The sequence below is a fragment of the Leiobunum rupestre genome, chromosome 11 (genome assembly GCF_980474605.1).
Source record: "Leiobunum rupestre chromosome 11, qqLeiRupe1.1.hap1, whole genome shotgun sequence".
NCBI lineage: Eukaryota > Metazoa > Arthropoda > Arachnida > Opiliones > Sclerosomatidae > Leiobunum > Leiobunum rupestre.
The window spans coordinates 592743-617078 of NC_143394.1; the positions used below are offsets into that span (position 1 = coordinate 592743).

The 24336-nt window shown below is 36.7% G+C and overlaps 2 protein-coding genes across 3 annotated transcripts; both read left to right on the top strand.

The window, feature by feature from the left end:
- Window positions 1-2398: 2398 nt before the first annotated feature.
- Window positions 2399-4651, top strand: LOC149921067 (uncharacterized). 2 transcript variants are annotated; one of them, XM_090163109.1, is made up of 8 exons: window positions 2399-2471; window positions 3093-3213; window positions 3284-3358; window positions 3489-3551; window positions 3625-3687; window positions 3760-3801; window positions 4118-4236; window positions 4297-4651. In XM_090163109.1, exons 1-8 carry the CDS (start codon window positions 2460-2462, stop codon window positions 4354-4356), a joined length of 555 nt encoding a protein of 184 aa, XP_090019235.1. In that variant the 5' UTR covers window positions 2399-2459; the 3' UTR covers window positions 4357-4651. The 2 variants fall into 2 exon arrangements, with proteins under 2 accessions (XP_090019235.1, XP_090019236.1); XM_090163110.1 differs by having other exon boundaries at window positions 2422-2471; window positions 4118-4651.
- Window positions 4652-14477: 9826 nt separating this feature from the next.
- On the top strand, window positions 14478-19719 carry LOC149921068 (uncharacterized). Its single transcript, XM_090163875.1, has 2 exons — window positions 14478-15191; window positions 19705-19719. Exons 1-2 carry the CDS (start codon window positions 14478-14480, stop codon window positions 19717-19719), a joined length of 729 nt encoding a protein of 242 aa, XP_090020001.1.
- The last annotated feature ends 4617 nt before the right edge of the window (window positions 19720-24336 follow it).

Consider the following 24336-nt stretch of genomic DNA (forward strand, 5'->3'; position numbering starts at 1 on the left):
AAGTCGTAGGACCCGCTGCACCTCCGAAAATGCGTTTAAGCATTTAACATTTCGCAAAGTATAGTATTTTCCAAATCAGGGGGTAAATGAGCCTTGAAAATTGGAAAAATTCCCCGGTCCTCGTTTTAAGGCGTGAACGCTTGCAGATACAGCATACCCTACCGAATTCCGAACATGTACGTAATTGTGTATTTAAACAAACGAGTCCCGGGGAACGCAAATTGGGAGTTTCACTTATGTTTCACTTCGCAGATCTTCAAGCATTTGACATTATTTCCGAACTTCTTCCGAAGAAGGAATTTACGTGACAAAAAATAGCCGAAAATTGCTTACTAACCAGGTATTCTAGGGTAGCAGTTATTTGTATAGCAGGTAAAACAAAATTAAGGGGATTACAGAAATTTCGTTTATATACTGCACAAATAAATCAGATTATGTTTTTTTATTTATTTAGATCAATTCATTATTGTTAAATAATTGATTTAAATCAATTCATTATTATTAAATAATTGATTTAAATCAATTCATTATTGTTAAATAACTGATTTAAATCAATTCATTATTGTTAAATAACTGATTTATATCAATTCATTATTGTTAAATAACTGATTTAAATAAATTCATTATTGTTAAATAACTGATTTAAATAAATTCATTATTGTTAAATAACTGATTCAAATAAATTCATTATTGTTAAATAATTGATTTAAATCAATTTATTATTGTTAAATAACTGATTTCAATCAATTTATTATTTTTAAATAACTGATTTAAATCCCTTAATTTATTTCAAATGATGAATTTAAATGGTAAAAAATTGTTTCTGTAACAATAATTATTGAAATCCAACCAAATAATAAAAAAATAATTATATTTATAAGAATATAACTATAGAAATTAAAAAAAATGTCTTATCTTTGTTTAAAAATAAAAATAAATAGATCGATTTTTAAATAACACAGCTACAAATATTTCAGAACTTACGGACTTTGCACTCAAGCTTGCAAGAAAATTTAACGTTTTAATTTAGTTAGAAATCAATCATTTCTGACTAATTTTTTTGAAAACAGGGTTTTTAAGAATGACGATTTTTTAAAGTTATTAGTGATTTTGAGTAAAAAGTAAAAGACCAAATTTCCATAAGTCTACTAGAATTAGAAAAATGGCAAGTTAAGATTACTAAGATATCAAAGCCGTAAGGATGGACTTCAGCTGACGAAATATCAAAGTCGGATTTCAGCTGACGGAATATCGAAGTTGGACTTTAGCTGACTTTTAATTAAAGAAATATCAAAGTCGGACTTTTAATTAATGAAATATAAAAATGTAACTTTTAATTAATGAAATATCATAATAGAACTTTTAATTTTTGAAATATCCAAATCAGACTTTTAATTAATGAAACCTCCAAATCAGACTTTTAATTAATGAAACCTCCAAATCGGACTTTTAATTAAGGAAATATGAAAATATACCTTTTAGTTAATGAAATATGAAAATATATCTTTTAATTAATGAAATATCAAAATCGGACTTTTAATTAATGAAATATAAAAATAGAACTTTTAATTAGGAAATATCAAAATCGGACTTTTAATAAATGAAATATCAAAATCGGACTTTTAATAAATGAAATATCAAAATCGGACTTTTAATAAATGAAATATCAGAATTGAACTTTTAATTAGGAAATATCAAAATCGGACTTTTAATAAATGAAATATCAGAATCGGACTTTTAATTAAGGAAATATCAAAATCGGACTTTAGTCGACGAAATATCGTAGTCAAACTTTAGCGAAATTTAAATTGAAGCCACCATCGTCATTTCCAAATGTAACACTTTCACCCGCAAAATTTCGCGTACACAATAAAAACAAGAAAAAAAGAAATAACTTGGAACTGATGCCGTTAATTATTCCGTGCTAGGCTCAAAGCTAAACGAAACTAAAGCGCTTAACAAACAGGTTTCGATTTTCATTTATAAACTAGTTCTTATTGACGGCAAGGGCGTTGGATGGGAAAACAACGCGATAATAAATAAATAATAAAAACAAATTTTAGGGCGCGGTATCTCCTTTTTTTTTCAAGAAACACTTCAGATTTCTTCGCGAAATTGATCCACGTTCAAACGACATTGAATACCTAACGGTAAATACGACGGGCCTCGATTCAAGAATGCGCTGTTTCGATTTTGTTTTTATTTATTAGACCGAGCTGTAAACTAGTCAAGATTATAGTTTCAATTTCCGACAACGTGTTTTAGCCGAAGGTCGCCGGTTTAGTTTTGTGGGTTGGGTACGCAATATCGCGCCCTCGCAGCTTTTTTCTAACCGGCTGGTTGCAAATTATCAAATTCTGGCAAATAGTATAAATAGGCAGTGGGGTCCCATGGGAATATCACTTCACTTTCTAACCTCTTTGGATTACTTCGGTCCAGCTTCAAACTCTTCTTCCACCATGAACGCTTTGGTAAGCCAGATAAATCGACAATGTACTATAGCTATATTTTACTGCTCCCTTAATTTCAAATAGATTATTTTTTCGAAATTTATCAAACTCTTCGTCGAAATCAGTATCAATTAGCTAAAAACGATTTCAGATTTCGTTAAATAGTTTAAACAATGTCAGTTGAGTCAATTGCAACTTAGCTAAATTGTATTGCTCCCTTAATTTTAAATAGATTATTTTTTCGAAATTTATAAACATTCTCTCAAAATTCATAAATTAAATAATTAATAATAAATTAGTGATGAAAACAACATTAGGTTGCGCTAAGTCATTTTGTCATTGTCTGTTAAATCAATTATAGCTAAATCGTTGATAAAATCTTAGATATTGTTAGCTAAAATAAGTAAAAATTTATCGATGACTGCGTTAAAATAAAGAGTAAAGCTATTGAATTTGATTAAACGACAACTTAGCTATATTAAATGATTAACTACGAAATTTAAATACGTCTAGCTAAAGACCTCGCGTAACACTTAGTGAAATATTGTTATCACTAATCCCCCGTTAAAAGCACAATATTATAATAAATTTAAAAGACCTCAATTTCATGTAGAAATATGAATCAATGTTTTTGATCAATAGGTTGCTCTCACAGTCCTCGCCATGGCCGCCTACGCCAGCGCTGGCGTAGTTGGGCCCTATGGTCTTGGTCTCGCCGGAGTTGGTGCTCTTGGCTACGGTGGTCTTGGTTTGGGGCACGCTGGTAAGTACAAGCAAGCCTCCTTTGTCCATTAGGAAATGAATGTGTCCAACATGTACGGTTCACCTTCTAGGTCTTGGAGTAGCTAATACCGTTGACATCACTGGTCCAGTCGCCGCCGCTCAAGGACACGTTGCCGCCCAACAAGGTAAAACGCTTCCACAAATTAAAATTAATAAAATAATTAAAACCAAATTAAAATAAAATTTAAAAATTTGAAATTAAAAATTAAAATAAATAAAAATATATAAAAATTTAAACATTAATTTCGCTTTAAGGAACCTACGCCGCTGCCCAAGGACAAGTTGCCGCCGCTCAAGGTCACATCGCCGCCAAACAAGGTAAAACATCCAAAAGGAAAAATATAAGAAATGAATAAAAATAAAGAATAACATAAAATAATAAAAATAATAGGAGCCTACGCTGCCGCTCAAGGACAAGTTGCCGCCGCTCAAGGTCACATCGCCGCCAAACAAGGTAAAACAAAAACTTACAAAACGAAAAAAATAAAATTAATAATAATAAACACAAATAATACGACTTTTATAGGAGCTTACGCCGCTGCCCAAGGACAAGTAGCCGCCGCTCAAGGTATATCCCATTAAGAATTTTTAGAATTCACTATCCCTTTAATAACGTCCTAGCTTCACTATCAGTTTAAAAATTCCTAAAATTCACTATCCCATAAAAAAATAAAATCCACTATACCTTAAATAATTTGTACGCTCACTAACCCTTTAAGAATTTGTACGCTCACTAACCCTTTAAGAATTTGTACGCTCACTAACCCTTTAAGAATTTGTACGCTCACTAACCCTTTAAAGTCACAGGGCAACTTGTGGTTGTTACAAATGTGTCTTATTGCGAAGAAGTGAATAAATGAAATATTTCCGAACGTATTTTCCAGGTCGTTTGACCCACGCTGGAGTAGTTGGAGCTCACGGACTCGGAGCTCACGGTCTCGGAGTTGCTGGTCTCGGTTACGCCGGTCTCGCCGGAGTTGGCCATCTCGGCTACGGTGGACTCGGATTGGGCCACGCTGGAATCGCCGGACTTGGATTGGGCCACGCTGGAATCGCCGGACTTGGATTGGGCCACGCTGGAATCGCCGGACTCGGATTGGGTCATGCCCAAATCTTGGGTTAGATCGACAATATTCCCACAAATTAAAAATATTTTAGATCCAAACGCGTGTTCTAATTGTAAATTGTAATATATAAAGAAATATTCGAAATTATGCCTGTTTCAAACAAATTATTTATATTGATATGAGATTTAAAAAAAAGCCCAATGTTGTGATCAATCGTTTTACTTGTGCGTGACGTCATCAGTACAAAGAATGCGCTTTAATGTAGATTTGTACAGATATTTCGATACCGTGAATTAGCCATGTTAATTTTGTCGTCTTTGACGTTGTTTTGTGGAGTATCATAAATTAAATAATAAAAACAATTTTACGTTTAAAAAATATATTTTTATTTCTTCTTATTGATCATCCTCTTAGCAAAAATACGTTCTTTAAAAATGTCTTGTCAGTGAACATAGAGCCACCTAACAGCTATGAGCTCGAAAATATCACTTAGATGCTGGTTTCCTTTGATAAGCAAACGCTTTGTGTCTTAAAATGGCAAATGAAAATCCAGGAGCCAAAATGCTTCTAGCGTTGGTCAATAGGTGGCTCTATCTTAACTGAAAAGGCTAATTTCCATGTTTCGAAACCAAAATCAAAGCTATTCTTCTTGATATTAATAGCACCAAACTTATTGTGTGGTATGTATTCATTTACGGTACGGGGGTATGTTAAATAAGATAACGAATGTGTGTAAAATAGCGGTCAAGGGGTGCTATAACAGGTGGCTTTACCGGCGGATGTCCTCCACTTGTAACCCATAAAGGCGGTGAGTACTGGGAGATGGTTATTGGGTCCTACCCCACCTTCGACTTCGGTCAGGTAAGTTCTGGTAACTGTGTTTAAGATCAGGCTAATGGGGGAGGTCCAGGCACTGTAGTTGCTCTGGCCGAGTTGGTTTCCAGCTGCATGGAGGTGTGATAATCCAAATGCATGGTGCTGAGATCCACCCAATGCATGGTCTTGTGATCCACCAAATGCATGGAGCTGTGATCCTCCAAATGCATGGTGCTGTGATCAACCAAGAGCGCGGTCTTGTGATCCACCAAATCCATGGTGCTGAGATCCACCAAATGCATGAAGCTGTGATCCTCCAAATGCATGGTGCTGTGATCCACCAAGAGCGCGGTCTTGTGATCCACCAAATACATGATGCTGTAGTCTCAACAGTCTCAATTAAAACAGATACAGTATATAACATTAAACAGTTTACATAAACCATAGAATATTTAAATGTTTCATCAAACGTTTTTATTTCAACTTCGGGATAATGTAGAGACGATTTGTAGCGTTACTCGCACCCCCCCCCCCCCCCCCAAGCTCAAGCTGTAAGCGCCTTCTCCCTGAAATGTCAATCAGCCCGGTTTATCATTGGTTGTATAGCATTGTGTGGTAGAAGAAAGGTGGTGACATTTGCCTCCCACTATAGCGATCTGACGTCACAAGAATACTCAGTTCTCCCACCCGCACAGACTCAAGGGAAAATAGAGTTTCATTTTGATGGTGAATCGACTAATTTCACATTTTTGAGCTAGGTATACGTTAAAAACCACTGAAAGTACGTCTTAAAATCAGTCAAACTGGCATTTATCTTTAGTATTCTAGGATTTATTTAATATAGACCACATATCGATGGATAAAACTAATAATAATAACAGGAGTTTATTGTACAGGAAATACAAAGTGCAACAATAAAATCAAATGAAGAACAAGAGTTAAGAGATAATTGCTTGAAAATTCTTGAAAAAACTCCACTTAATATTTCAGAGAAACCATTAAATTTTAAAGAACATTTAAATTTCTGAATAATTTCATTTGAATTTCAACATGTGTTCCTAGAGCAATTTAACCTGACTTTCAAATACCAGTGTTCAACAGTTCTTAAATTTGTCCAGACGCGCTTGAAAGCTGTCGATTGCCGACTTAGCTTTAATGTTAGAGGGTAAATCTTTTTTGTGAAAAATTGTTGTCAATTTGAAGTGGAACAATGCGCATTGAAAATCTTCTATGCCTTTGCGTTATACTTTTGACGTCATGATAGCCACCGAATAAAATCCAGCTAGAAGAGATGGCGTTAGTAGATAACACCGCCATGTTTTAAAACACTGGTGACTGAAATCGAAACCGTTTAATAACAACAACACGTCCTAATCAAACCCAGATTCCCAACTCATTTTCGATATCGAAAGTACCAGTTGACGCCGATTTTTCATTGACTACTAATTCGCGTTTCCGGTTCGACGTCACGCTGCTCACCAATATCATAAGCTGGATGAGTAACCGACAGTTGAATGGATCCTAAATTAAACCACATTTTGTGGTATTTTTCAAATAATCTTTGAATATTTTAAATATTTCATAGAGAAGAGATCTATTTTAGTTGTCAAAAACGTTCCTATATAGCGATAATTACGATACCTGTAATTCCTTTGTCTTACATATTTTTGTCTTTTTCAATTAATACCGTATAAATACACCAAATCATCATTAATTAGTTAAAGTAAATATTATTTTAAACGGTTTGTGTCCCACGAAAAAGAGCAGACGGCATTGGGCTGAGAAACTAAGACTTGCGACCAATCGTACATCTCGGAGCTCCTCGTTTTTCCCTTCGCAAATAGAGTAATGGCACTGTGACGTCCTAGTACGTCACCCATGCTCTTTCCTATTGATAAAAAATTTGCGACCAAAATGGCGGCCATGGCCAAAGCTACGGAGTGCTACTACTCTATCCGAAGACTGGCCAACAGCCCTCGCTTTGCATCAGGCAGTAGGAATAGAGCGCCAAATATTCACTTTGTACTCTCATTAAAAACTGCATTAAGTAACCACACGCGTAAATAAAGTTTATTTTTATAACCAAGATTTTCAGTCTTTTTAAAAAATAAAAAGTATTCATTATAAGTTTTCAATTAAAGGGACATAGTATCACTTGAATTTCAGAAATTTCCGGCGCTAGTCTCCAGAATTTGATTGGTCGAATCGGCTATCACGAAGAGAAACCACTTGAAATTATCGTAGAATTTTTCAAATGATTTTGTGGTTCTTTAAAAATTTTACTCGTAGCATGGGAAGTGGGGTGGCAAGAGGAGCAGGGTTCGATTTCAACTTGTGGTACTGGGTGAAAACTCGGAACTACTCCTTCTGCGTTGGTTAAAGGGGTTTTTCGCCGGGGAATATTTTACTGAGAGCTAGTAACGGAGTGACGTAATCACAAGAATAAAATCTCCCCCCAGCGAGGCGCTGTCAAAGGCTACGTGTGACGCGTTAGCAACCGGACGAACAACGGCGACGAAGCCCGTAATGCAGTAAGTCTTGTGATTAGCTCTCAGTAAAACATTTGCAAGTGAAACATAGGAAGTGTCACACTTATGTAAAAATATTATATTGTAGGGAGCTGTTTGTTCGCGTGACATGAAGGGCTTGCCACCACCATCCTACGCATTGTAACCCGGCCACCTGTTTAAAGGCATTAAGAGTCGCTAGATGACTTGGGCCTAAGGTGGTGCCAAGGGTATTAGCCTAGCTGATTAATATTATTATTTCAAAGGCTTGTGCTTCACTCACGTCGGAAATACCATCGACGAATTAAAAAAAATTAAAAGCAACCAATGAAGTATAATTATTAGATGAAATTCAACAATATTATTTAATATTACATAATTGACCATTTTAAGGAAATTATTTCAATAATTATTATTATTTCCTATGAATCATCATTGATTTTTGAGCAGGCGCGTTTTCGCGAATTAAACTTTAAGTGCTTAAAAACGGCAAATTTTGAAAAAATCTTTTGATAGAAATAATAATTATTATTTAAGCAGAGCTTACCTATATTGAAAATGTATTTAGTTTAAAATTTCATATACGTTCGAGCTGATTATTTTCGTTAATTTAATGTTATGTGCAGGAAATTCTTTTAGCTACTAATTTTTCGATTTGGAAAACGTGTATCCCGAATGTTTTTGAAATACGAAAAATATAGCCAAAAAATATATCAAGGCAAATTCTTTAAATAAGACCCGAAATGTAGTGTACAAGAAGCAAGACATGAAATAATTATATCTGGAAATCTCAAAATCTACAAGAAATATAAGAAATTTATCAAAATCTCGAAAAATTAAAATATTTTTAAATTATTTCTGATGGGAAATATCTAAAATATTAAAAAATATCAGAAATAATATAAATTAACAGAAATATCAAATTCAAATCAAATTCAAATTAATTTATTTTCTTTCGATTTACATTAAAGATATTAAAAAATATCAAAAATAATTTAAATTAACAGAAATGTCGAAAATATTAAAAATATCAAAAATAATTTAAATTAACAGAAATATCGAAAATATTAAAAAATATCAAAAATAATTTAAAATGTCAGAAATATCTAAAATATTAAAAACATATCAGAAATAATTTAAAATATCAGAAATATCGAAAATATTAAAACAATATCAGAAATATCGAAAATATTAAAAATAATTGAAAATAACAAAATTTATTGAAAACAATAAAAATATTTAAAAACGTCAGAAACATTTAAAAAATACCGGAAATAATATTAAAAAATATCGGAAATAATATTAAAAAATATCGGGAATACTATTTAAAAATATCGTAAATATTATTTAAAAATATCGGAAATAATCATAGATTTTAGAAATATTATAAATATAGGTAAATTTTATAAATATCGGAAATATGACAATAAATTTCGGGAAATATAGATAAGAAAATGAAATGTTCATAAATGTCGTAAGTAGTGCTCGGAATTGTTTATTCATTATCCACAAATTTTCCCATTTATTTAAAAAAAGTTGGTAAAAAGAATTTAATTTTAACTTATTTAATTATGTTTTTTACGTAACCAATCATTTATTTGAATAAAAGTGGCATTTATTTAAACAATTGTTTGTTTTATTTAAATAATAGGCTTATTCACTTTCGATTATTTAAACATTTTACAATTTTATTCAACTATTGGTTATTTAAATAAATATTATTTAAATATCGCCGAGCTTATTTTATTCATGGATAAAAATTAATCGAAATCCGAGCACTAGTCGTAAGTATGAGAAGATATCTAAGGAAATATCAGAAACAACAAAAATTCTGAATAATGATGAAAATATTACAAAAATTCCTAAATCAAAATTGTGGCGTCTAGTTTTTGGCTAACCTCTCTTATAACTGTACTCCTTGGATAAACCAACCTTAAAGATCGTTTGTTTGAGATCAGCCACAACAGGCTCTGTTGCACTGGCTCAATCATTCGCACGAACTTGAAACATCAGCGGAATCAGCGGCCCAAATCGGGAGTTGGAGATAAAAATGTAAATGTTTTCATTTTATGAGATTTTAATATAGTGGCTTCGGGCGTTATTTGACCTTGGGGCAAAATGATATTCGGATTAAACTACAATTATATTTGCGAGCTGGGGAAAAAAGCGAAGGTAATTGTTTTGGGTGGAGCCAGCTGAAAAATACCGTTATCTCGAATAAAATAAACCAAAAGTCAGGGTGGAGGGCCTTATTTCGCATTCCGCAAACTGGCCTTGAAAACTACTGGAAAATTCGGGTTTACAAAGCTCTACGATGTAGTTTTGAACTTCAACTAAAGAGTCAAGGACAAAAAGGTTCGGTTATATTTTTAAAAGAATTTTTTTAAATAATATCTTAAGCGTACACTTATTTATAAGGATTTATTTATTTAGGAAGAAAGACGATGCGGGCCCGTTGTTGAGCTACTATTCTCACTTAAAATCACGTTTTTTTTCAATTCTGTCACTAACAAGGAGACATCCCGAAGTGTAACCCACCGATTTTGTTCAAACTCGGGGGATTGGTAGACCTTCATGTATCATGAAAAATCGTAAAGGGAATTTATTAAATGGGCAACCGTTTTGCCATGGCAACGAAAAATGTTTTTGACAACACAAAATATTAAATTTTCCAAATTGCCCTCAAATTGATCAAAAGTTGATCAATTTCGATGTTTTTTTGGCAATTTTTATCTATTTTTTCTATTTTTGGCATTTTCGAAATTTTGAAATTTGTTGAAATATTTCACAGGGGGTTCTAGGAATCGGTCAGAATCCCATGTTATTTTCAATGGGAAAATTTCCAATTGTTGTTGTCAAAAACATTTTTGGTTGCAATGGCAAAACGGTTGCCCATTGAATAAATTACCTTTGGGATTTTTCATCATACATGAACGTCTACCAATCCCCCGTGTTTGAAAAAAATCGGTGGGTCACACTTCGGGATGTCTCCTTGTAAGAGCCACTTATAAAAAAATAGTCACTATTTAATATTATTTGTCTTTAAAAAATTGAATTCGTCCGCTTGTGTGTTTTCGAGCTTTTTTTTTAACTTTTAAAACCTAGGTTTTTCTTCTTTTATATTAACTATTTTTTAAATTGTTAGTCACATAAATGATTAAATTTTGCTGTGTGACTCGGCAAAAGGCTTGACAATGTTCAGACGACCCTTTGGTTGATTGTTTTAACGTAACTAGCGCCAATTGTCTCTAACTTCTGTGGAACCTAGTGTAAGAAAGGTGAAATTTGTTGATTAACCTTAAATGTGGAAGTTCATACTCCCTTTAAGTATAAATATATCAATTCTTGAATCTACCAAGGCTATTCAACTTTCAGGAAATTTTATGTTTATTGGTCAACAGCACCCTCTATTGCAGAAAAATATAATTTATGAAAAGTAAGTAACCAATATGTCGATTCACTATGAAAATTATTTAATTGTATACATACTTTTATAACTTAAAAAATAAATAAATATTTTCAGTAAATATATGTGTATAATTAAGGAAATTATTACTCAATGTAATTAACAAATTTAATAAAAAAGTTACTTACAATAAAAGAGAGGTAATTTGGCGGAAAATTTGTAACAATAGCTACGCCACTCCCTTTGCCCCCCCTTCTCGACCCCCCTTAAAGTACTTTTTAAGGAGATTCCAATTATTCCCCGCAAAGCATTATTTAAAAAGATAATTAAAAATTGCCCAAAGACTACATTGGCGCCGCGGGATTCGCTCGAGCGCTGGGGGGCCGGACCAGTACCCACCCAGCCCCGTTCTTATAATCATCATGGGTGCATATATAAACCCCATTAAATATATCTCCTTAAGTATTATTTCCCGAAACATAATGTTTCGCATTAAAAACAAAAGGATTACAATAATGCCAAAGGTTTTAACCGCAATTTATTATTTAGAAAGATATGATAAATGTAACATCAATTTTTACCACGGAAAATACGACATTTTTTGTACGTGTAAACTAAAAGTAAAACTGGACTCGTAATCGAAGTATTGGCGCCTCACGGCGCCGCGCACTCACTTCGCTCGAGCGCTGGGGGCGCACAGCGCCACCCGAGCCCCATTCTTGCTAATCAAGCTGTGCCATCTATAACGCGACCTAGAGGACAGTACCTAGTATAGTCTCTTGTGGTGCGAATTAAACAAGAAAGAGCGACTGAGAGAGGAATCGATTCCACACGAAGGAGTTTTCCCTCCTCCTGGATGCATATATTAACCCCACTTACGCACATCGTTTCCAGTGATATCGTACCTAGTATCTAGCAAATTGAATTCGCCGTAAAAAAAACATTTTCGGTTTGCACACTTTTTAAAAATTTAGTAATTTCTTGCCGTTAAATGTAATTAGTCATCAGTCCTACCTTATCCAACACGTACAAAAATCTCGTATTTCCCGAGAAAATCTCAAAATATGTCGTATTTTAAGAGGTAAAAATTGCTGGCAAGTAAGAATTTTATTTTTATCGTATCTCTCTAAATAATAAATAGCGGTTAAACCTTTTCGGATTACTGTAATCCTTGACAAATAATACACCTTAAAAAAATTGTTACGTACTGAGATAATGTGATATAATAGAGGGCGCTAGTGAGTGATGCCTGCCCAAGATAGGCAGACCAGAATAAAATAAAGATGTTAAAGATGCTTCATAATTAGCCTTATCATAAACTAAGTTAGAGATTATTATAATTTACTAAACAATATTATAAATAACACAACATGGTGTCAGAAGTGATGTATTTTCTTGCTCATTATTGCTTTTCCTGAATCATATTTTGGAACTGTTTCTCAAGCCATTTAAAGTTTCTCAACAACCCATTTGGGCCTTGTTTTTTTTCCCCGCCAAATCACCACCCTCATGGCAACCACAACTACCACTTTCCCGCCTCCTACACCATTAATTCTGGTAGCTGAACCAGCTGATGCTTGGGATGACTGCATGGTTGGATGAATTTACAATATTTGCTGAGGCTACTAAATTGACTGCGAAGACTAATAAAATTCAGATAAACACTCTTTTGTTGGTCATAGGCCAAGAAGGTCGTGATATATATGATACTTTGGAATTTCCTCCCCTGGTTGGTCAAGCCACCCGTACTTTTCTTGAAATTACTGATGCCTTCACTGCCCATTTTGCTCCGTATAAAAACGTGATAATGTCACGTTACCGCTTCTTCACTATCAAGCTAAAACCTGGCCAATCCTTTGATGCTTTTGCAACGGAACTCAAGAAACAAGCAAAACATTGTGCTTTGGGCACACTTCGATATTCTATCATATGCACCATGATATTAGTTGGAATACGCAAGAATGAGCTCCGCAAGAAACTATTTTCAAAATCAAATCTCACCCTTACGCAAGCTATATCTATTTGTAGGGCTGAAGAAACCTCGGATGTTCATGCTACTGCTATGTCAAACACTTCTCAAAGTGGTTCACTATTGTCTCACTCATCGGCTTTATTGCCCCCTATATCAGTAGATGCAATGAGATATTTTTGCCGGGGTTTTCCAGCTCGTAATCGCAATTTTCAAGGACGCCCGTTTCAACCCACCAATCGCAATGCTGTGCTGCGACTACCTTATCGCCCACCATCACTATGTGTCAACAACCTTAACCTTCACGCAACAACGCTATGCGCAAATAGAGAAGGAGCTTCTGGCTATTGTGTATGCTCTTGAACACTTCAAGTTTTATGTCAGTGGAACTCAACCCACTGTGCAAACTGATCATAAGCCATTACTTGCTGTTGTGAATCGCCCGTTTCATGCTTTGTCACCACGCCTCCAGCGTCTTGTCCTTCGACTGCAGCGCTATGATCCTAAACTGGTGTTTGTGCCTGGCTCACAAATGTATATATCTGATGCGCTCTCTCGGGCTCCCCAATCAACGTCTGATGTAGACACTACTTACTTGGAAGGTGCTCACACTGCTCTTCATTCGCTCACTACTTTATCCAACACTCGTTTAGCTGAAATGAAGACTAAAATGTTAGATGATCCTGAAATGTGTCAACTGACCCACTATGCTCAACATGGCTGGCCGCGATATTCTACCAACTTATCTCCAGCACTCAAACAATACTGGCCGTATCAATCGGAAATTTTTGGTCATGATGGCTTACTCTATCGTGGGGATCGGCTAATTATTCCGTCGAGCCTACGGGAACACGTTCTAAATCAATTACATGGGGCCCATCAGGGTATAAACTCCTGCTTACGTAAAGCTCGTCTTTATGTTTTCTGGCCTGGCCTCTCCTCTTCTCTCACGGCATTGATTCAACGGTGTGCCATTTGCCGCTCTCATGATCGAGCGCAGTCTCACATGGTTACCACTCCTCATCCGGTCCCTCAACGCCCATGGGAAACGGTTGGAATGGATCTTTTTCATCATAACACTAAAAATCTGTTACTATGTGTGGACTATTACTCAAAATATCTGGAAGTTGATGAGTGCGCTCCACCGATGCGGTCTCAGTTATACGTGAAATCAAACCTCATTTTGCCCGCCATGGGGTGCCTCAGTTGGTCATCACGGATAATGGCCCGCCATTTAACTCTAGCGCCTTTGCTGAGTTAATTCCTTGATCAATGGGGTGTTAACCATACCAAGAACGTATATATGTATAAGAACGTTGAACGATCAAATTGGCGCCTGGTGCCATGATCCATCGGTTACAGAATAACTCCGCCCAAAAAAACCGCGTGCGGCGCGCGCTAAAGCTTAAAACCGTTTCTAGTTCAAGCGCGCGCTGCACGTGGATTTTAGGGCGGAGTTATTCTGAAGCCGATTAAATCATGGCCCAAGCGATGGCTTTTGTTCAACGTCTTATACATATATACGTTCTTGACCATACTACATCCAGTCCCCATTTCCCCCAATCTAATGGAATGGCGGAGAGACATATACAAACAATCAAAAATTTAATGGACAAAGCTAAAGCTGCTGGTATTGACACTCAATACATATTGCTTGAATATAGAGCAACCCCTCAAAATAATCTACCAGCTCCATCGGAAATGCTGATGGGTCGTTTGTTGCGCACTCCAACTGCTACGAATAGTAATGTACTAATTCCCAAATTTCCTACGACTCATGTACAAGATGTATTGAACTCTCGTCGCGCTGCTATGATACAGTCTTCTCCTGCCAAACGCCCATCATATACAGTGGGGTCTAAAGTCCGATACATTGCTTCCCACAGAAATTGGGTTCCTGCCACTGGCATTGCTGTAGCGTCGGAACCGGACTCCTACATAATACAAACTGAAAATGGTGCTCAATATCGACGAACTGGACTGCACTTGAAACCACTGGTATCTCAAATAACAAACACTGCTTTATACTCTGAAAATCTCCCCTCAACCGAACTAGTCATTCATCCTCATACTTCCGCCATCACTCCGCCCTCGGCCCGGCCAACTCAAATTTCGATCACAGTGTCTTACAATACTCGTTCCAAAGTTCCTATACCACCGACACTACCTAACCCTGTTCCGGTGCCTCAAGAAGTGCTATCGACCGGTCACCCGTGCCATCAAAGCCCACCCCGAGACATACCGCAACCGATGGAGCCCGATTTTTCTGAGGTCACGTGCCGGAAAAGGTAAACGCTTCGTAACAAAACCGTTAATGGGAAAGCTCTCAGTATTCGAATCTAGGGTACGAGTTTAAATTATCTTTGATCCCACGTCTACTACAGTAGACCAGTATATTGTGGCGCCATTACCACTCCCAACAAATAAAGAAAGGCTGATTTCCGAAAGGGCAAAAACGGCGCGACGGCGAGCTCTCTTCGCCGCGGAGTGAATTCTACGTACTGAACCGTTCGGTTCGTACATCTTGAAAATTAGTATATCTTTAAAATTAATTATTTGCGGCTAATAATTTTTGCACCATTAGGTTCCCCTTAGTAAGTACGTTGGTAAGGTGCAACTAAAAAGTGGAAAACATGTGGCGGGGCTATTGTTCCAAATAGCCAATTTGGCTTAAGCAAGTCTGATTTATGGGCGCCATCGTACTGTTTTCGTAATGTAACCTCCTAAAGTTGAATAACCCTGAATTTACCGAAAAACAATATTCAGATTTTTCTAGTACGAACTTTGTAACATAGATGGCAGCAGTAGCTCGATTCTCGTAGAGAAAGATTGGAATCGTAATATTGAAAACAAATTTCTATCTTTATGCGATAATGAAATTGTTTGACCGTTGATATCGCGTATGAGGGGGATTCACAAATTGCTTACAGCGTAACAAACATTTAGGGAGACGGTTGTTAAGGCCTATGCGCGATTGCGCGAAACAAGCGCATGTCACGAATACAGCCGTAATTAGAGCAGTAATAAAAGTTGCCTTTTCTATGTCTGCGAACACAAAGATCACACTTTTCCCCGGGTTGCCAATTGCGAACACCGTGCTAACACTTGACTTCGGGTTCTTAACCACGAACACCTTTCTAACACTTTGCCCCGTGACGTCAACACACACACAGACAGACAGACACGGAGAAGACAATACCTCTCCGTGAACAAAGTTCACTAGGAGAGGTAAAAAGTGCCTCTACTTCAACAAAATATGTAAATTTACATTAATTAACATTTTTACTATGTTCCCTAGGAGGGGTTTTACAATCACCGTGTCTGTTTGTTAGTCCGTTGACTTTTGGGACCGAGCGCTATGGGTTTCCCGATATACGTTGTGTTATCCGAAGTCGAGCCTTCTTGCATGGCAGGCGAGTGTTCTACCACAGAACCACCAACACGTGTTATAATGCAACGATATTTAGAGAAACAACTTTGGGGAAAGTCCGTCTTCCTTTACGTTTTTATGAACTTATTAAAGTCAATTTATTCGGTAAGATTTTTATTGTTCATAGAATAAATTAAAATTAATTGATATAATTTAAAATATTCTTGTAGCCAGGATTCGAACCCAAGTTATATTTGAAGCATGCGGATATTTTAGCGCAAAGCCGTCGACCTTTACGTCAGGACGATGAAAATACGCAACAACGTTATTTATACGAGAAAGTTCGTGTTCCTTTACGCTTGTTTAAACTTATTAACGTCAATTTATTCTATAATATTTATAAATAAAATTAAAATTAATTGATTATTTTATATTTCCATCGTGGCCAGGAATCGAACCCGGGTCATACTCCTAGCAGCCATTGACTTCCACGACTTCGAATTGAAAATAAATAATATCATAGACAAAGATGGAGGAATAGCAGGAGAAGTTTAAATTTGCCGCGCTATTTAGTACAGTACGACCGCCAGGTGACGCTAGCATCTCCTTTCAAAATAAACTTACATAGCCCAAAGGCTGAGCCGGCTCTCCTGTTATTTATCCATGGACAAACTCTTCCGAGGAGAGGTATAGATTCTTTTACGCGCGTATTTCATGGGTGTCACCATTACCGTGCTACACGCGAGAGAACGGGTTTTGGGGGAAAGAACTTTCCACGGTAGAACTACGTGCAGTACGTCTATGGCAGCTGCCTGTGGAGCAAATCGTGGGAGGGTCCTTGATGGGGGGAAAGACGCGCGTAAAAGAGTGTATATTTTCGCTGCCAACTTGTTTATATTCATTGTCATTTAGTTTTGTTCTATCAAAAGGATGTGTACGAAAATTTCAATATTTTTATCTAAAATATTACGCTAATTGTACGTATTATCTAACCTACTTAGTAATCTAGTTTAGGATTTATATTAAATAAATAAATAATGATTAAATTTTAATTTAAAAATAGAGAAAAAACGCGAATGTTTTCGTTTTATTCGGTTCTTCTTCAATTTCATAAAAAATTCTTAAATGTTAAAAAGATAATAAAATTATTTTTCATATTATTGACAAAAAAATAAATAAAAACAATTAAATTATTTTTTTAGGTTGACCCCATTTTTGCTTTTCTTTTTTGATTGTTGCTTTCAAAAGAAAGATACAAATGTGATAAAATCATTTTTTTTTAAAAATTTTCTTGTTTTATTAAAAGTATTTTAAAAATTATGAAAGATTTTAAATAGATCTAAATATTTAAATTTCCCATCAATAATATTGTGCCGTTTAAGAAATTATGTATATGGAGACTTCATTTAGCCTAGTCGGTCACACACATGATAAAAATATAAAAAAAAATGTTTTTTACTTCTCCGGGGGAATTATGTTCCAAAACCACGCATCTTTTTTTTTGGCGGTTTGCGTACACAGTTTTGCGAACGATATCCATTCGTGTGTATTGTGTGGTGTCATGTGGGTGCTCATATCATGTCGTGTGGAGTCGTGTGCTTGCTCATATCATGTCGTGTGGTTGCTCATATCATGTCGTGTGGAGTCGTGTGCTTGCTCATATCATGTCGTGTGGTGTCGTGTGGTTGCTCATATCATGCCGTGTGGTTGCTTATATCATGTCGTGTGGCGTCGTGTGGTGTCGTGTGGTTGCTCATATCATGTCGTGTGGTGTCGTGTGGTTGCTCATATCATGTCGTGTGCTTGCTCATATCATGTCGTGTGGTTGCTCATATCATGTCGTGTGGAGTCATGTGCTTGCTCATATCATGTCGTGTGGTTGCTCATATCATGTCGTGTGGTTGCTTTTATCATGTCGTGTGGCGTCGTGTGGTGTCGTGTGGTTGCTCATATCATGTCGTGTGGTGTCGTGTGGTTGCTCATATCATGTCGTGTGCTTGCTCATATCATGTCGTGTGGTTGCTCATATCATGTCGTGTGGAGTCATGTGCTTGCTCATATCATGTCGTGTGGTTGCTCATATCATGTCGTGTGGTTGCTTTTATCATGTCGTGTGGCGTCGTGTGGTGTCGTGTGGTTGCTCATATCATGTCGTGTGGTGTCGTGTGGTTGCTCATATCATGTCAAGTGGTGGCCTGTGGTTGCTCATATCATGTCGTGTGGTGTCGTGTGGTTGCTCATATCATGGACGAATTACTGAAGGACACTTCTCGGGCTGCCTTCTACCACGCTATCTCCAAAGTTTGACTTCTGTATCCAGGCAGATTTATCTCACTGGGGGGAAGACACGTGTTCGGGGGATAAAAACGGACTTTTCAGGGGCAAGAGAAGTGATCACTCGCGAAACACTGTTGCCCTCGTTTGGCGAAATTCGGAACTATTATAAATAAAATACTGTCTGCTCTCTCGAGAAATATTCAAACATTTTATTTTACGTATTTAATAAATGTATAAAGTGTTTTTTTTTAATTACTTACCGCTTGTTAAATCGCCAATAGACCTTTAAAAAATCTCACGCTGGCTTGTTTTAAATACACGTGGAGATTCGATGGTCACGTGACGTTTTATTTGCCCCTGAAGTCGAAGCCAGCGCGCCCTTATGAGAGAATCGCGAATTAACTCCATCTCTAGTTGCTACGGAACGTAAGCGGGAAATGAAAAGCGGCCCGAGAAGTGTCCTTCAGTAATTCGTTCATGCTCATATCATGTCGTGTGGTGTCGTGTGTTGGTTCGTATCGTGTTCTTGAATGATATGTATGTACTGGGTAACTACTATCCCACTTCTACTGGTTATTGACTTTTGGGACGGACCGAGTGCTGAGGGTTACGGTTAACGTCCAAATAGCAGGGTTTCCACCAAATGTTTACGGTATATGTCTTATTGTCTATTTGCGATAGTATCAAGTGGGATTCGAATTTCGAACCTGAGTTCTCCTACATGACAGGTGAGGGTTCTACCATAGAACCACCGATACATATTACGCTACACTGAAAATTAGAAATTCAGCTTAAGTGGAAGAGTATGTTAATAGTTTATTAAGTCTTACATTTTTTTACGTATAAAATTATATAGGTCAAATATTGTTTAAGCGCGGTCGGCAGAGATAAGAGGGTTAAAGGGTGGAGCCCCTGGGTGGTCTATCGTTATTTACTTTTGAACTGTTAAGGGTAATTTATGAATACAATTTTAAGTTGTGTACGACGCGCTCTTATGCCTTTTCGTTTTTGCTTACCTTACTCGTAACTTCGTAATTTATTTTACGTTTTTTCTTATAGGCTTTAAATGTCTGATACATTTTCAGTAATGTGGTTACGTTGGTTTTATTTATATTGAGATACGCGCTCTTGTTTAGCCTTCACTTTTTAGTTAAGGGTTTTTTGTGTTCGTTATAAGCCTGGAATTTTTAACGTTAAGGTGTTTTTGGTTTTTTCTATTAAATTTTTTTTTACCGTGGGTATTTCGTTTGACTTTTTCTTGATTTATAAGTATTTGAATTACCTTGTTGTTTGATTAAGTTATTATTATACAGGGTGGAAGCCTCAGCCGGGGCCCAGCCTCGGTACTTCTCCTAGTACACCAGAGTGCTGCGGGTTGAACACTACTACAGGCGCTGGTATTCCACAAATAGACCAATGGGAGAATTATAAGCGCATCTTTATCCAATCGCCCGATAAAGCATTTGGAAGATGCGCTTATAATTCTCCCATTGGTCTATTTTTAGATTACGAAAAGTACCGAGGATGGACCACGGCTAAGGCTTCCAATTCTCCCATTGGTCTATTTTTAGATTACGAAAAGTACCGAGGATGGACCACGGCTGAGGCTTCCAATTCTCCCATTGGTCTATTTTTGGCCTACCAGCGCCTGTAGAAGTGTTCGCCCCGCAGTACTCTGGTGTACTAGGAGAAGTACCGGAGCTGGACCACGGCTGTAGCTTCGACCCTGTATATTATTTATTGGTTATTTCTGCTATTACAATTTTATTTTTATTACTGTGGGTATTTCGATTGACTTTTTCTTGATTCCTAACTAACTTGTTGCTTGGTTGGTTTATCATTATATATTTTTCTATTGGTTATTTTTCTTGTTTTATTTCATTTATCGAAAGTATTGATAATGTGAGGGAGAATTCATGTCAACGATTTTTTATTTTTATTTTTTATAATAATCTACCGGTCGGGATAGGACCGGGATTTCGTTTTTAGGAGGACGCTCTGAACATGGACTAATTAACACAGGGACACCCCGTTCCCGAATATTTGCTTCGGGCGATTGTTAAATGTGCGCTCTGGCGGTATAGTTAAGAACTAACGGAAAACTAGGGTCAAACGGGAAGGAGGAAAAAAAGGGGGGGGGGGTGAACAAGTCATAAACCTAGTCAATGTGACTACCATGTTGTGGCGCGTACCGTTTCGTTTTTCGGATTTAAATTAGCTTGAATTGCCCTTCTTAATTTGAACTAAATAGAAAATGAATTTTTCTTCATTAACTTATGAAACGATGTTCATTTATCCACCTAAAAAAAGGGACAACAATAATTGGATGTCAATTTTATTTCTGGTTAGTGTTTACCAAGGCTTAATAAACAGCCTTTTTATCGCTATCAATTTCCGAATTTCTTTATTGTAATATTGGTTTTATTTTGTAGATGATGATGATTTATGGTTTAGGGAATGTTATTAAACATACTCCACTCATATTCTGTATCTTGAACCACTTTTACACGATTTACATACAGAGTTTTTCATTTTTCCCAATAAAAATATAATCTAATGCTAAAAAACTATCATAAAACGTATTGTCGAGGCAAAAAAAGACCGTTGTAAAAACAGAGATAGAACCGCCTGCTATTTTTTTCAAAATTCTTAGATGATATTGAAAACTATATACTAGATGGCGGCAGCCGTTTCCTTTTTGTGACGTTTTGACCCGAGTAAAATTCTGTCGGGGGGGGGGGGGTAAAAAGAGGAAGAGCATTTTAACAAGGGTCTTTCGGAGCTCCCTATAGGAATAACATGGGAACGGGGTGTCCCTGTGTTAATTAGTCCATGCTCTGAATATGGCGGTATATCGTTGAGTGCCGTGACCAGTAGTTAATATGCCCAATGACAAACTCTTCCGAGGAGAGGTATATTTTGGCTTGCCAACTTGTTTGAGATTGCGCCAAATTATGATGAGAACGGAAACCATATTTTTTCAAAAATTACCTTCACTTCATGACAAAAATAAATGGGATTTAAAAAGTAAATTTATTTCATTAAATTTAATTTTTGCTTCATTAAGTCTTTCATATCTTTAAACTAGGACGTTGCAAAAACCGAAAAAGGAATTTTCAACAAATACTTGAGCGGAGCGAGATGCAAATCCGGTGGTTAATTAGGCTTAGATTAATTAAACTCAAGTAGAGAAAGGAAAGCGAGATAAATAATTTAGTTTTTAAAGATTACTCTTTATTTCAATTCGTTTGCATTCATGAGTGGAGAAACAGTTTTAAGATGCGGGGAACGACTTGCCGGTGCGGAATCTGAGGTCGACGTCGACGTGGCCCATTGTTTAAATGTTCTTTTACGTAAAATTTCAAAATAAATTTTTAAACGTGTTTTTTTTTTAAATAAAAATATAAATTTCAAAACTCATTTAAACGTTTTGTTTTTTTCGGTCAATAAAAATATAAATTTAAAAATTCATTTAAACGTTTTGTGTTTTTCGGTCATTGTCAGCTGTTGAGTCTTTTTAGTTTTACACGAGCCTAGTATAGGCTAGAGTAAAACTCCCGTAGCCGCTACGGTCCCCGCCGCCGCCGTTCGCAAACACGCCGTTTTCGAACGCCACGGTAGGATTCTCACCGTCCGCAATAACGTCGTTCTCTTACGCCACGGTAGAATCCTCCTACGCTCGCGCTTTAAACCAGAGAGGGAAAGGCCGTAGAAAGCTAGCCATATGCTGCTATAGTTATACCAGCTTTTCGTCCCTAAAATTCACGCGGTTTAGACAACCAACAACCTAGCAAGTCGGGCAATCGGGATTCGGCGATCTTCTGGCGTTTCCGTCTCTGGCGTTTTGGCGTTTTCGTTCGCACACGGTTTCCGCAACAGCGCTTGCCTCTCGCTTCCATTCGGGTGGGGGAGGGTAAGATATGGCGACTCTCCCACCGAGCGCTCCTATGTATTGTTGGCGACTCTTCGGAGCCCAGCCATTCTGTGGAATTTGGGAACTATGCTATCACCTTCCCTGAGCCCCTAGGTGTGAAGGGAGGGGAGGGGGCGGCATGGGTTTTCGTAAGTGCATCTCTAAACGTGGTGAAATCGCTTCTGTTGGTTTTTTAAACCTTTAGCCCAACCACTCTGGGTAATTTTTGAAATTGTCACCCCTATATTTCCCACAAACCTATTTCGAGCGGTTCCCATATTACCCACAAAAATATTTCGAGCGGTTTTTCTCGACCGTTTATTTTATTTGTTCATGTTTCCGTTACCGGTTATACTACTATTCGTGTGTTCGTAAAGCTTGGCTCGTGTGAAACTATTATTTGGGACTGCCGGGCCCACTTGTTTCCCCTCTCGTGGCTCCGTCAGACAGCAATTTTCTGGCGCCGGCTCTTCTGGAGTCGTTTTTCCCCCCAACACGACCGATTAACCACTCTTTCCCTTTCGACTCGTTTTCCGAAACCCCACTTTTTTTCCCCCCAATTCATCGCAGTGAGAGAATACCATTTTTTTTTAAAGCGCGGAACAATCACCCGTTTTTCCCTCTCGAGTCGTTTTCCGAAACGCCCCTTTTCGTTTCATCCAATAGCTTCTCTAGGACCGGACAGCCACTTTTTCTGCCAGTTTCCACAGTGAGAGCTACGCTCGCTCGCTTCGCTCACTCGCTCCGCTCAATTATCGTTACTCGTTTTAACCATCGAACTAGCCAAGAATTGGGAAGGGACACTATCATTAGGTGACCGTTCCTAGAATAATTTACCTCCTGACCCCCGCGGCTGTCCCATGGCAAAACCTTTTAACTACCACGATCGTAATTTTGAGATATTTGACTTTTTCAAAACCTAAGTTATAAGATTTTAACGTGGTTTTTAATGCGAAAATTATAAAATCCAAAACCATTTTTTAAGTCATAAATAGTTAAATATTTATGACTTTTACAGTACTTTTGTACATGCATTAGTAAAACTGATGCGTAAAAATCAAATTTTTCAAAAATTTGGTGGTAATAAGGTTTTGCCATTTGGCAGCCGCCCTGGTTCCCCCGCTACTGAATTAGGGCCTTGGTCAAGGATTTAAACGAAACCAATTATATTAAATTATTTTAATATTAAATGTGTCCCCAAATTATAAGAGTTTGAAAAAAATTTATTAAAAGTGATAATCCCTAATTTGTTTCGTTGTTTATTTACTTAGTGACGTCATTTCCATTTATTGTCATTTATAACAGACTTAGCCTTTACAGACTTTGGGTTCATTCAGTCCAGCTGATTATACAATGTAAAAGGGCAAAACAGGGTAAAATTATAATAAAATGCCAATTTTAACTTTTCATAGCGTCTACACAAAATTGGTACATAGGGTTAATTGAACCGAGGAAAACAATATTGTGGAATTTACAAAATGATGGGAGAAGCTGTTGTGGAGATATGCAGCATGCCGGGTTTCTCAAATGTTGACCGAGACCCCTAGTTAGAAACCGGAACTGTGGTTTTTTATTTTAGTTTATTTAAATTTTTCGGGACATTATTTTAAGAAGCCAATGCCCGGACGTGAATCCCCGAACGTAGAAGGTTACAAATTTTTGCTACATATAATACGATTCCAGTAAACGACGAATTAATAAATAATAATTTTGAGATAAAAAACCATTTTCCGAAAGTGTTACAAAATGTACAATTGTACCAGTCTTATCCTAAATGA

Coding starts and splice junctions, on each gene's coding strand:
- LOC149921068 (XM_090163875.1), top strand. CDS start 14,478: ATGGCCCAAGCGATGGCTTTTGTTCAACGTCTTATACATATATACGTT.
- LOC149921067 (XM_090163110.1), top strand. Junction 3,359..3,488: donor ACACGTTGCCGCCCAACAAG/GTAAAACGCTTC, acceptor TTTCGCTTTAAG/GAACCTACGCCGCTGCCCAA. Junction 3,802..4,117: donor ACAAGTAGCCGCCGCTCAAG/GTATATCCCATT, acceptor CGTATTTTCCAG/GTCGTTTGACCCACGCTGGA.